Source organism: Cicer arietinum, chromosome 7, assembly GCF_000331145.2.
Source record: "Cicer arietinum cultivar CDC Frontier isolate Library 1 chromosome 7, Cicar.CDCFrontier_v2.0, whole genome shotgun sequence".
In the NCBI taxonomy this organism is placed as follows: domain Eukaryota; kingdom Viridiplantae; phylum Streptophyta; class Magnoliopsida; order Fabales; family Fabaceae; genus Cicer; species Cicer arietinum.
Window position 1 is genome coordinate 22,775,493 of NC_021166.2, and position 12,317 is coordinate 22,787,809.

A 12,317-nucleotide genomic window follows, 5' to 3' on the forward strand; every position below is an offset into this window, starting at 1 on the left:
ATCATCATCTATGCAAATTTCAGCTTCTTTGTAGCTATCTCTCTCAAAATGAACCATAAATAGAAAGAGAAGAAATAGAGAGGATCCTATCTCAATGTCTTACATTATGAGTTATGAAAAATGGACTAAACAAGGGATATTTTTTTCTCATCAAATTCATCTTTGTACCTCTACTCGACATATCAAACCACTTAAAATAAAATACCACCACTATTTTTTCATAATCTAAGAATATGCAGTCAATTTCATATATATATATATATATATGGTCAATTATGTTGGAACACAATCAAGAGTGGAGGGTGAATCAATGGTGAAAAATCGATAATTGAAAACTTTGGTGTTTGAAAGATGATGGAGAAAAAAGAGAGAGATTATGGAAGAGAGTAATTTTCTGTTTTTTCACTATATTATCAAAATGGCATTAGTTTTTAAAACTATACACACAAAAGTATTTATATGGGGTACAATGTGGAACCAATTAATTTTGGCCCAAAACAACATTTGAATTATATTTCACTTCCAATACACCACCTTAATTCAAATGCTCCACATTCTTCATGCCTAGCTTCATCACAAGTTTGTTGAAAACCTCAATCGTAACGCCTTTCATCAACAAATCTGCAACTTGTTCTTCGCTTTTGCAATACCCCAAACGTAATTGTCCGAAACTCACTAGTTCCCTCAAATAGTGAAACATCATCTCAATATGCTTGCTCCTCCCATGTGCTATGGGATTCTTAGCAAGGTTGATGGCTGAAACATTGTCCATCAACAGCTAAACAGCTCATCTCGTGTTGTTGTCCAGCTCACGCAGCAGGTTCACTAGCCACACAGCTTGGCATGCACATAACGAAGCTGCGATATACTCCGCCTCGTAGGAAGAGAGAGCAACCACTGGCTCCTTTTTAGAACACCAAGAGATTGGTGCCCCTCCGAACATAAAGACATAATTGGTTGTTGATTTCCGATCATCCTTATCTCCGCACCAATTGGAGTCGGTGTATCCGAGTAATTCGCAACTTTTGCCCATGTCATTTGCAGGAAATAAAATTCCACAGCCAAGAGTACCTTTCACATATCTAAGTATCCTCTTAACTGCTGCCAAATGTGATACCTTCGGCCTCTCCATGAACCTACTTGCAATACCGACACTAAACGCTAAATCTGACCGCGTATTGCACAAGTAACGCAATGATCCTATCAATATCTGGTATTGAGTAGGATCCACATCTTGCTCATCTTCACTCTTAGACAGCTGCAAACGTGCCTCGGCTGGTGTTGTGGCAGCATTGCAATGCTCGATATCACACCTCTTCAAAATCTTCATTGCATACCTCTTTTGATGCATGAGCAGCCCCAACTTTGTCTTTTGAAATTCTATGCCTAAGAAGTATTTCATTGTGCCAAGATGAGTCATCTCAAACTCCTTCATAAGCTCTTCTTTGAACTTTGAAATGTAACTTTCACAGCTGCCCGTAATCAATAAATCGTCCACATAAAGACAAAGTATGATTACTCCTTCGCTTGCATCCGACTTCACATAAACACCATGTTCGGATACGCACTTCTTGAAACCAATGTCTATAAGAAAACCATCTATGCGTTTGTTCCAAGCTCTTGGAGCTTGCTTCAAACCATAGAGTGCCTTCCTTAACTTGTAGACCCTTGCCTCTTGATTTTTAATCACAAAACCAGGTGGCTGTCCAACATAGACTCCTCATCAAGTGGACCATTCAAAAATGCCGATTTGACGTCCATTTGATATAACGGTCAGCTGTTGTTGTTAGCTATCGCAACAACTAACCGGATGGTTTCATGTCTTGCTACTGGTGCGAACACCTCATCAAAATCTATCCCTTCTTTTTTCAAAAATCCTTTTGCAACTAATCGAGCTTTATGCTTGATTATTTCACCTTTCGGATTCGCTTTCACTTTGTAGACCCATTTCACACCAATAGCCTTTTTACCTTTCGGTAAATCAACCAACATCCATGTATTGTTCCTTTCAATTGATTCCAGCTCTTCCTTCATAGCACACATCCACTTTGGATCGCTTAATGCCTCCTCCGTATTCACCAGTTCAGATTCGGCCATTAGAGCGAAGTGAGTAAGATCACCCTCATTGTTGATCTTGCTATCTTGGAATAATTCACAATCACAGAGTCTTTGAGGCAATCCTCTTCGCCTTGTTGGTCGTCTACTTGATTCACCTGTTTCGGTTCTGAAAGGTTGCTGTACAGCACCTTCAGCAGGCTGAAAATTCTGATTTTCCTGCAGAAAATCGATTGGCAAATCGATTTCCACCTCTCCAGAAGCTCCAGGATGCTGATTTTCGTGGCATAAATCGATTGGTAAATCGATTTCCCCCTCTCCAGAAGCAAAATTCTGATTTTTCTGCAGAAAATCGATTGGTAAATCGATTGGCACTTCACCAGTAGCTCCAAGATGTTGATTTTTGTGGCATAAATCGATTGGTAAATCGATTTCCCGAGCTGATATGGCAGTTTTTCTGCTGTCAAACTGCCGTATCTCATCCACGATCACATCTCGACTAATTACGATCTTCTTACTACTCACATCAAACAACCTGTAGCCTCCGGAAGGATGATATCCGACAAGCAACATCATTTCACTCTTGTCATCAAGCTTCTTTCGAAGCTGTCCCGGAATATGTCGAAATGCTACCGAACCGAAAACTCGCAAATGACTCAAATTCGGTTTGAATCCAGACCATACCTCTTCTGGAGTCACCTTTTCCAGCTTCTTTGTAGGACACCTATTCAACACATAGGCGGCTGTAGCAACAGCTTCTCCCCAAAGCTCTTTCGGTAAATTCTTCCCTTTCAACATGCTACGCACCATGTTCATAATTGTCCGATTTTTTCTCTCGGCCACCCCATTTTGCTGAGGCGTATAGGGTGGTACAACCTCACGCACTATGCCCTCATCATCACAATACTTCCCAAATTCTCTTGAAGTAAATTCGCCTCCGCCATCATTTTTGAGAATTTTAAGTTTGTGATCGCTTTGCCGCTCAACCATGGATTTAAATCGTTTGAACACCTCAAACACCTCATCCTTCCTCTTTATGAGATAAACCCATAGCTTCCTACTAAAATCATCGATAAATGTGACAAAGTATCGATTACCTCCATACGAACTGACTTGCATTGGTCCGCACACATCGGAATACACCACCTCAAGCTGATGTTTGGTCCTATGACCTCCATCTTTGCTGAAACTATTCTTGTGTTGCTTCCCTTGTATACACTCTTCACATATCTCAGCTAGAATATTGATACTAGGCAGTCCGGTCACCATCTCATACTTTTGCAACGTGTTGAGATCTCGAAAATTCAAGTGTCCAAGACGGTAGTGCCACAACCATTCATCACGACTTGCCGCTGTAGCTAAGCACCTATGCTCCATGATTTCCAACTTAATCTTGAAAGTCCTATTGGTAGCCATAGGAGCCTTAAGGATCAAAACACCGTTTTGGTCCAAAACGCGCAAAACCTTGTTTTCCATCTGAATCATGTAATTCCTCTCAAGCAATTGGCCAATACTCAAGAGATTACACTTGATTCCTGGAATGTACAACACATCTTTGATCAAGGAATGACCACCATCCCTTCTCATGATCAAAACATCACAGATACCGTCAGCCGCTAATGTCGTATCATCCCCGAATTTCACTCTACTTTGCGTGGCTTGATTGATCTTCACGAACCAAACCTTTCTTCCTGTCATATGTGTCGAACAACCTGAGTCCAAGTACCACTCATTTCTCCCTTGGGCTCCATCTCGAACTGTTACCATTGCGCTTTTCTCCAAATGCGTTATTGCAGATTTTTCTGCACTGCAATAGTTGTTGTCCTGCAACTTCCTCTTGTCATAGTTGTTGTCCAACACCTCTTTAATGTCGTAGTTCTCTTCCGTGATCATCACAAGAACCGTGTTATCATAATCCACGTCTTGCCTAGCAATCTTAGCCTCATCCGCATAATTCTCCCTTGGTTTCGCTCTACACTCTCTTGCGAAATGCCCAAGCTTTTGACAATTGTAACACTTCTTGGTACTTTTGTCGAACGGCTTGTAGTTGTCTTGACCACCACCTTTGAAACTGCCCTCACATTTCCTTGAATTTTGTGACTATTTTCCATCAAAATTCTGGAAATTTTTCTTTCCTCTAGAAGGCCATTTCCCTTTCGATTTCTTATTATTCTCGTTGAAACGGGCTTGCAAAGCAACTTCCGCTTTGACTTTATCGTTTCCTCTTTCGTCCATCCTGTGTTCATGAGCTTCCAATGAACTTTGAAGTTCATCTTTCGTCATCGTCTTGAGATCCTTCGATTCCTCAATCGCCACCACAATATTATCGAATCTTGGTGTTAAAGAACGCAATACCTTTGACACAAAATTCTGTTCGGAAACGACTTCACCACACGACTTCATTTGGTTCCCCAAGCTTGTCACACACGTCATGTAATCGTTAATCGTTACCTTGTCTTCCATTTGAAGTAACTCAAACTGCCGCTTATGAGTTTGTAACCTCACCACATTCACCTTATCCGCACCAGCATAAGCTTTCTCAAGAATACCCCAAGCTGTCTTCGCCGAGTCGCGATCGCCAACTTTTTCGAAGTTGTCACTATCGACGCAAGAATGGATCAAGAAAAGGGCCTTGTAGTCTTTCTTCTTATCTTCCTTGAATTTCGTTTGTTGGGCTGCTGTAGCCTCTTTACCAAGAGGAGTAATGCCATCGGTAATCATATCAAGAACATCTTGATATCCAAACAAAACTTTCATTTGTTTGTGCCATTTGTCATAATTCTTCGAATCAAGAATCGGAAGGTTGGTAGGGATTTTGTCATTGGAAACGGACATGATTGCAGCGGAAATTGGATTTGAACCTTGCTCTTGATGCCAGATGTTGAAACACAATCAAGAGTGGATGGTGAATCAATGGTTAAAAATCGGTAATTGAAAACTTTGGTGTTTGAAAGATGATGGAGAAAAGAGAGAGAGATTATGGAAGAGAGTAATTTTCTGTTTTTTTCACTATATTATCAAAATGACATTAGTTTTTAAAACTATACACACAAAGGTATTTATATGGGGTACAATGTGGAACCAATTAATTTTGGCCCAAACAACATTTGAATTATATTTCACTTCCAATAAATTATGTCCAATAGATTATGTCGTAGAAATCTTGTGTTTAACTACAACATAATTTAAAATTAAATTAGAAAATATTGAGGTAATTATTAAAAAAATTACATTGTCATATTAAATTAATTTTAAATAAAAACTATTTTATTGCCTTTTTTAGTATTCTCTTATGTTTCAACACAAATTGAATTTTTAGCTATTTTTTCCCACTATTAAATTTCAACCCAAATTACAAGCATTCAAAATAAAATATCTTAAAGAAAAACAAAATCACCAACTCACTATATTCATATATTGTGAAGATTAATTTGTGGATATATATTGTCGCTCGTGTTAAATGTTACTACTACATGTTTCAATTGATAAATACATGTATAATTAATTTTTCAATAATTTTATTATTGCTTTGAATTAGTATCAACTTTTCAACGTTTATGTAATCTTTAGGATTTCTTCAACTATATTATATTTCATTTCAAGGTACATTAAAATAATTAATAACTACTTTTTTTCGTAACATCTTTTATAGTCAATAAAATGAAAAATATAACACCAAATTTATAATCAATAACATATTTTGTATTTGATAATCAATATTATATATATATATATACATGACTTATAAAAAAATATAATACCTAATTTATAATTCGCATAGGACATCTAAAATATCATGCACGATCCTGATTCAAATATTTTCATGATCCCAATTATAAAATGAAAATTAAGAAACATTTAAAACAAACTTTTTTTTTTTTTTTTTTTTTTTTTTAAAAGCCTTTGAGGCAATTTAAGTCTGGCAGATTTTGCGGCGGTCTTGACCCTCATAAATGCTTACTTTTTAAAATATTTTACCATTTGTGAAAGTCTAAGTCTGCACAAATGGTAACAAAAAAAAAACTAGCTTTTGTGACCGTTTTGACCGCTACAAACATTTGTGTTTTATGTACAGCGAGCTTTATTAATTATTCAATTTGTTTCAAAATAATTATTATATTTTATCTTTCGCCCAAATTAAAAAAAATATAATAAATAAAATAAAGAGAAGAATAATTTTATCAAATTATCTTTATAAATCATTGATTGATTTTAATTATTATAAATATAAAATAAAATAATAATAAATTGAGAGTATTAGATATAGTATTAATTAAACGGTAGAATCAATGAAATAAAAATTAGAGTTATATTGAAAATCAATATAGTCAATTATTTTAAGATTTTTTTTTTAAATACGATAATTATTGTTAGACAAAATGAGTATTTGAATTTTTCAAATGCTTTCTAAATATAATGTCATGAATAAGAAATAGAAAACAGTAACCTTAAATACATTCATTAATAAAGAGAAAATAAGCATGTTTAAATTTAAAAAATCACTTAAGTAATAAGGATGCGGGTTCGACTCTCTGATTCGTATTTAGAATGAGTGAGTGAATAAAACTAAAGCTACTAATTTATACATTCCATAATAACTATTAAAAAAATAAAATAAAATAAAAAAATACATTTCATACTTATTATTACTATAGTACATAACGATCCGGAACTCCCGCAAACAAACTACTATAAATTAGTGCAACATAACCACCAACATCCTCAACCCTCTCGATCCCTTCATTCTCTCTTCTCTCAATGAAAAGAAACTAAAGAAACAGTGAAAAAATCAACTACAGATTAATACAATGCACAAACGCAACCTCTTTCTGTTTTATATCCTTCTCTCCACACTCACGGTAAGCACTCTTAATAAATCATATTTTCAATGTCAAATAATTATTTATTGCCTCAACACCTTGTGTATTACAATATGATGATTTTAATTTACAAATGATTGTAATTATTATGATTATGCGAAATAAATAAAAAAATTCAGTATTAACTCCAACTCTAAATTTTTAACTATTGTTTTTTTTTTATTTATAAATAAGTATTTACATTAGTGGTTATTTTGTTAGATGACTAATTTAAACTCACAATCCATGTTGAATAATGTCTATACGAAAATTACGTGTGTCGGTATATCATTGTTGATTGTTGATAATATTGTATCAATGCAGGTTTTGGCAGTAGAAAATGTAGAAAAGAAAAACCAAAACCCGTTCACTCCAAAGGCATTCGTAATTCGCTATTGGGACAGAGTAATCAAAAACAATTTGCCAAAACCATCCTTCATCATCTCAAAGGCTTCGCCGCTTAGCGCTTCCGACGCGGCGGCTTTCACAAAACATGCTGCCGCCAACACACTATCCACAAAGTTGCCTGAATTCTGCTCCGCCGCACACCTCCTCTGTTTCCCGGATGTAAATCCCAGCCTCGCAAAACACACTAAGGACGCCAAATTCGCAGTCTACAACGACGCTCAGAATTTCACTAACTACGGAACCAATAGACCCGGCGGAATCGATTCTTTCAAGAACTACTCCAACGATTTTTCCAGTGAAGTTAACGAATTCCGGCAATATAGCCGCAGCTCCGCTGGTCACAAAGATAGCTTCACCAACTACGCTATCGAATCAAACGTGGTAGATCAGAACTTCAACACTTACGGTACCGGCGCCGCCGGTGGCTCCGGCGAGTTCAAAGAATACTCTAAAGACTCAAACGTCCCTAACCTACGATTCACAACTTACTCCACCTCCACCGCTGGAAGAGAACAAAAGTTCTCAAGCTACAGCGAAGATGGTAACGCTGGCGATCAGAGTTTTGCTAACTACGGTAAAGACTCTGTCGGCGCCGTTAACGGTTTCGATGCGTACGGAACGGACTCTAACGTTGCATCGTCCGGTTTTTCTAGTTACGCGGGGGAACAAAGCACGAGTGAAAATGACACGTTTACTAATTACGGCGTTAACATGAATAATCCAACGGAGAATTTCAAAAACTACGGGAAAGGTAGTTTCGTTGCAAACGAAAAATTCTCAAACTATAGAGACCAAGCGAATGTTGGTGCTGATTCGTTTAGTTCCTACGGTAAAGATTCACGAGGTGGGATCCACGTTGATTTTAACAACTATGGAAAATCATTCAATGAAGGAACCGACACATTCAAAGGCTATGCTAAAGGCGCTGATTTAGATCATAAAGTTTCTTTCAAAGGTTACGGCGTTAATAATACTTTCAAAGATTACGATAAAAAAGGCATTTCATTTGCTGCTTACACTAATGCTTCTTCAACTAACTCTGTTTCCGTTAGTGATAGTTTGGTTAAAAAATGGGTTCAACCGGGTAAGTTTTTCCGCGAAATGATGCTTAAGCAAGGGACGGTTATGCCTATGCCGGATATAAAGGATAAATTACCGAAAAGGTCGTTTTTACCGCGCACCATTTTGACCAAATTGCCCTTTTCATCTTCTAAGTTGAATGAGTTGAAGCAAGTTTTTAAGGTGTCAGATAATTCTTCCATGGAGAAGATGATAGTTGACTCGTTGAGTGAGTGTGAGAGGGCTCCCAGTAAGGGTGAGAACAAGCGATGTGTGGGTTCGCTTGAGGACATGATTGACTTTGCAACTTCTGTTTTGGGCCGCAATGTGACGGTTCGGTCCACTGAGAATGTAAATGGGTCGGGTAAGAATATTATGGTGGGTCGGGTTAATGGGATAAACGGTGGAAAAGTTACAAAATCTGTGTGGTGTCACCAGAGCTTGTTTCCTTATTTGTTATACTATTGTCACTCCGTTCCTAAGGTTCGAGTGTACGAAGCAGATCTTTTGGACCCAGAGTCTAAGGTTAAGGTGAACCATGGTGTTGCCATTTGTCACTTGGATACAACTACTTGGAGCCCCAGCCATGGTGCATTCATGGCCCTTGGCTTTGGTCCTGGTCGGATTGAAGTGTGCCATTGGATCTTTGAGAATGACATGACTTGGACTACTGCTGATTGAAGGAGTAACTCATAAAATTGTATCCTCCACCTTAAGTCAATTTGTTTTTAATTCTAGAAATAAATGGTTTTTCCTTTTGAAAAAAATGTGTATTAGTTCAACTATGGATCTAGTATAAGCTTTGTCATATGGAAGTGTGTATTATTTATGACTTCATAATGAATGGATTTGAGAAAATCATAGTTAATTAAGCACAACACTGAAAACACATAAGAAAATGTGTGTTTATATGACTTTTATATCCAAAAGACATAGTAATGAATATTTCCATTTCTTTTGAGAAAAAGAGAAAATCCTTACCCTTCACTATTCATGTGTGGTTTGTTTGTCCAATATTTCATTTCATTATCATGTAAGAGAATAATTCTCAATGGATACACTTCAAGGAATGATTAGGATTAATTTATTTCATACATTCAACTTTTATTAAGGTTATAGCAAGCTACAAAGTATAATTAAGATACTCTGGCCATAATAAGATATAAGTAAGAAAATTATTTAACAAGTTGATGTATTTAACATTAGATAAGATACATCAACAATATAAAATATTTTTTGTTTATATTTCGATTAAAAATATTATATCTTTTTAAAATACTTTTTGAATGATTTTTTTATATTACTTTATAAAAAATTGTGATGAGGGGGAGAAAGTTGTGTTGGTTGTAAGGCTTATTGAAAAACACACTATAAGAGATACGTGTCTTTTTTGTATGATCTATCATTAATTTTATTAATTACATATATAGAGATATTGTACTTTTGAATCTCATGTATATAATATCTGAGTTACTTTGTCCGGGTGAAATTTTATTAATTAAATGAAATAAATGGTATAAAGTATTTTAATTAAATTTCAGAATAAATCATGAATTTGAATCCTGGATTTTAGAAATATGATAAATAATTTTTAAACTATTTTAAATATATTAAGTTAGTCCTTAAAAATTATAACTCTCTTTCTTAATTTTAAAGTAATTGAGAGACTAAACTTATATATTAATAATAGTTTATGGACAATTTATTATATTTATATAGTTCACGAAAAAATAGAGAAAAAGTGATAGTTTGAATTTGATTATTCGTTCTAATAACGATTGTGGTTTAATTAGATATCTAACACACACGATATTAAGTCATATTTAGATATCCTAAATCCAAATTAATATGAGCCCCGGACGACTCTATCTTAAACATAGTGGATATTGGACCCCTATTATTTTTTAGAGTATTTTTTAATAATTATATTTATAGGAATATTGATAATCTGACTAGTTCATTAATGTCGCCCACATATTAAAAATTAAAACTCATGTAGTAAAAATTAAAATAGAGAAAGTTGTTAGTTTACATTATTTGCAAAGTCAATTATTCTATCAAGTGATTACTTGGAAAATTTTAACGTTTGGAATAAAAGTCAAAAGAATTACTCTATCCGATTTCAAATATAAATAAAAATTAGTAAAAAAATATTAATGTATTTGATTTTAATTTGAAGTTAAATACATCAATTTGTGTTGACCAATATTTATTTATATTTGATACCATATATAGTAGTACTTATTTGTTTGTAATTAACCTTTTTCTAAATCTTGAATATCATATCAACTAAAATCAACATCAATAAGAAATATGTTACCAAAATCAAAATCATTTTATAATTCTATGTCAATTCAAGATGATAAATGTCGAAGTGTACCTAAAATATCTATGTAATCTTAATTAAAGGATATTCAAAGTTATCAAGTTATGATCTTTGTATTGTATTGTTGATTCCTTAATTTTCTTTTTTTAATTTTCTCATCTAATGGGATATAGAGAATTATTATGTACTTAGAGACCATATATAACTATTTATTTATAGTAAGCACATGCCATGCCATGAAGAACCATGACTATCAAACTTTTATTATTGATATCTACACAATATTTTCTATGACAATTATATCATTAGCCATAAACCTTATATAAAATAGTTCACTTTAATGTGGCTAGTTAACAAAATTACCATAATACATTTAAAGATTACTTGTGTGATCCAAAATTTCTAACATTTAAGAGTTGATTAATTGTTATACATAAGTGAGTATTGAGTTATTTCTCTTTATAATGTAGTTTGTTTAAGTCAAATCCTTTTATAATTTGATAAAGAGATGTTGAATGGTTAAATGTTTGTTAAACAAGTATTATCAAGAATTGGATGTGAAATTGTATATGTGATGAATGATTAAATGATTGTTTAGTTACTTATTTAATGAGAAATATATTTGTATTGACATTGAACATGAGAAACTCATTCAATGTTTCAAGAATATAAAAAACCTCATACAAAAATTATGATGTATATGTGTATGTTTCAAAAAGTAATTTTCTTATAAATTTACTGTTGCAAATTTTTATATATATTGACCCACTACTCAAAATTATTGGGTTCGTTCCTGAGTATGGACAGTCAAAGATCATAATCGATATCCAGATGTGCAAATAGTAGTCATACCCTACCTATTATGTTGGATAAGAATTATTAATTTAAAATTTAGAATAGTAGTCCTTACAAAAAATTAGAATTTTTAAAAATTATTAATTAAATATTAATTTTTAAGCTTTCGGTTTTTTAAAATTGATACTTAATTTATAACTTGTTAAAAAATTCTAAATTTTTATGCAAAAAATTTCTACAATGTTTTAAACACTACTACAACATAATAAAAATTAAAAGTTTTAGAGAATTTAAAGTTGACAAAATAGTGAAATTTTATAGTAACTAAAATCTTATTTGTATTGAATAAAAACAAAATAGTAAAATTTTATAGCGGTTACAAAATTATTTAACTCTTAAAAATAATATTTTTCCACCTTTTACAACAAAATAATGTTTGCTAAGACAATTAAAATTAAGGCAAATTCTACGATGGATATCTCCTTTTATAACAACATAATATTTTCTAGGATATTCATAATTTAACGGCGATTGATGACACTATTTTTTTAGACAAGAACAACACTTCTAGAAACATAAATTAGTGTTTCTCCTCTTATTTATGGTTGAGACAGTGATTAGATTGATGTTAGTTCAACAAGTTGAAGTTTAAAATACATATTTATTTATCTTATTTGTATAAATCTGACATCCATTTAGTCATCGTTTCAATTGTAAGTACTAGCATAATCTTAATTTTTAATTTTGAGAAGTGTCATAGACCATTTTTAAATTTCAATTGATTTTTAAATACTGATTTGTGATAGACCACCTAT

At 33.5% G+C, this 12,317-nt stretch overlaps 1 protein-coding gene across 1 annotated transcript; it reads left to right on the top strand.

Moving 5' to 3' along the window:
- Positions 1-6,754: 6,754 nt before the first annotated feature.
- On the top strand, positions 6,755-9,239 carry LOC101489140 (polygalacturonase 1 beta-like protein 1). The gene is made up of 2 exons (XM_004509764.4): positions 6,755-6,914; positions 7,239-9,239. The coding sequence occupies exons 1-2, from the start codon at positions 6,864-6,866 to the stop codon at positions 9,060-9,062; spliced, it is 1,875 nt and encodes a 624-aa protein (XP_004509821.1). The 5' UTR covers positions 6,755-6,863; the 3' UTR covers positions 9,063-9,239.
- Positions 9,240-12,317: the final 3,078 nt, after the last annotated feature.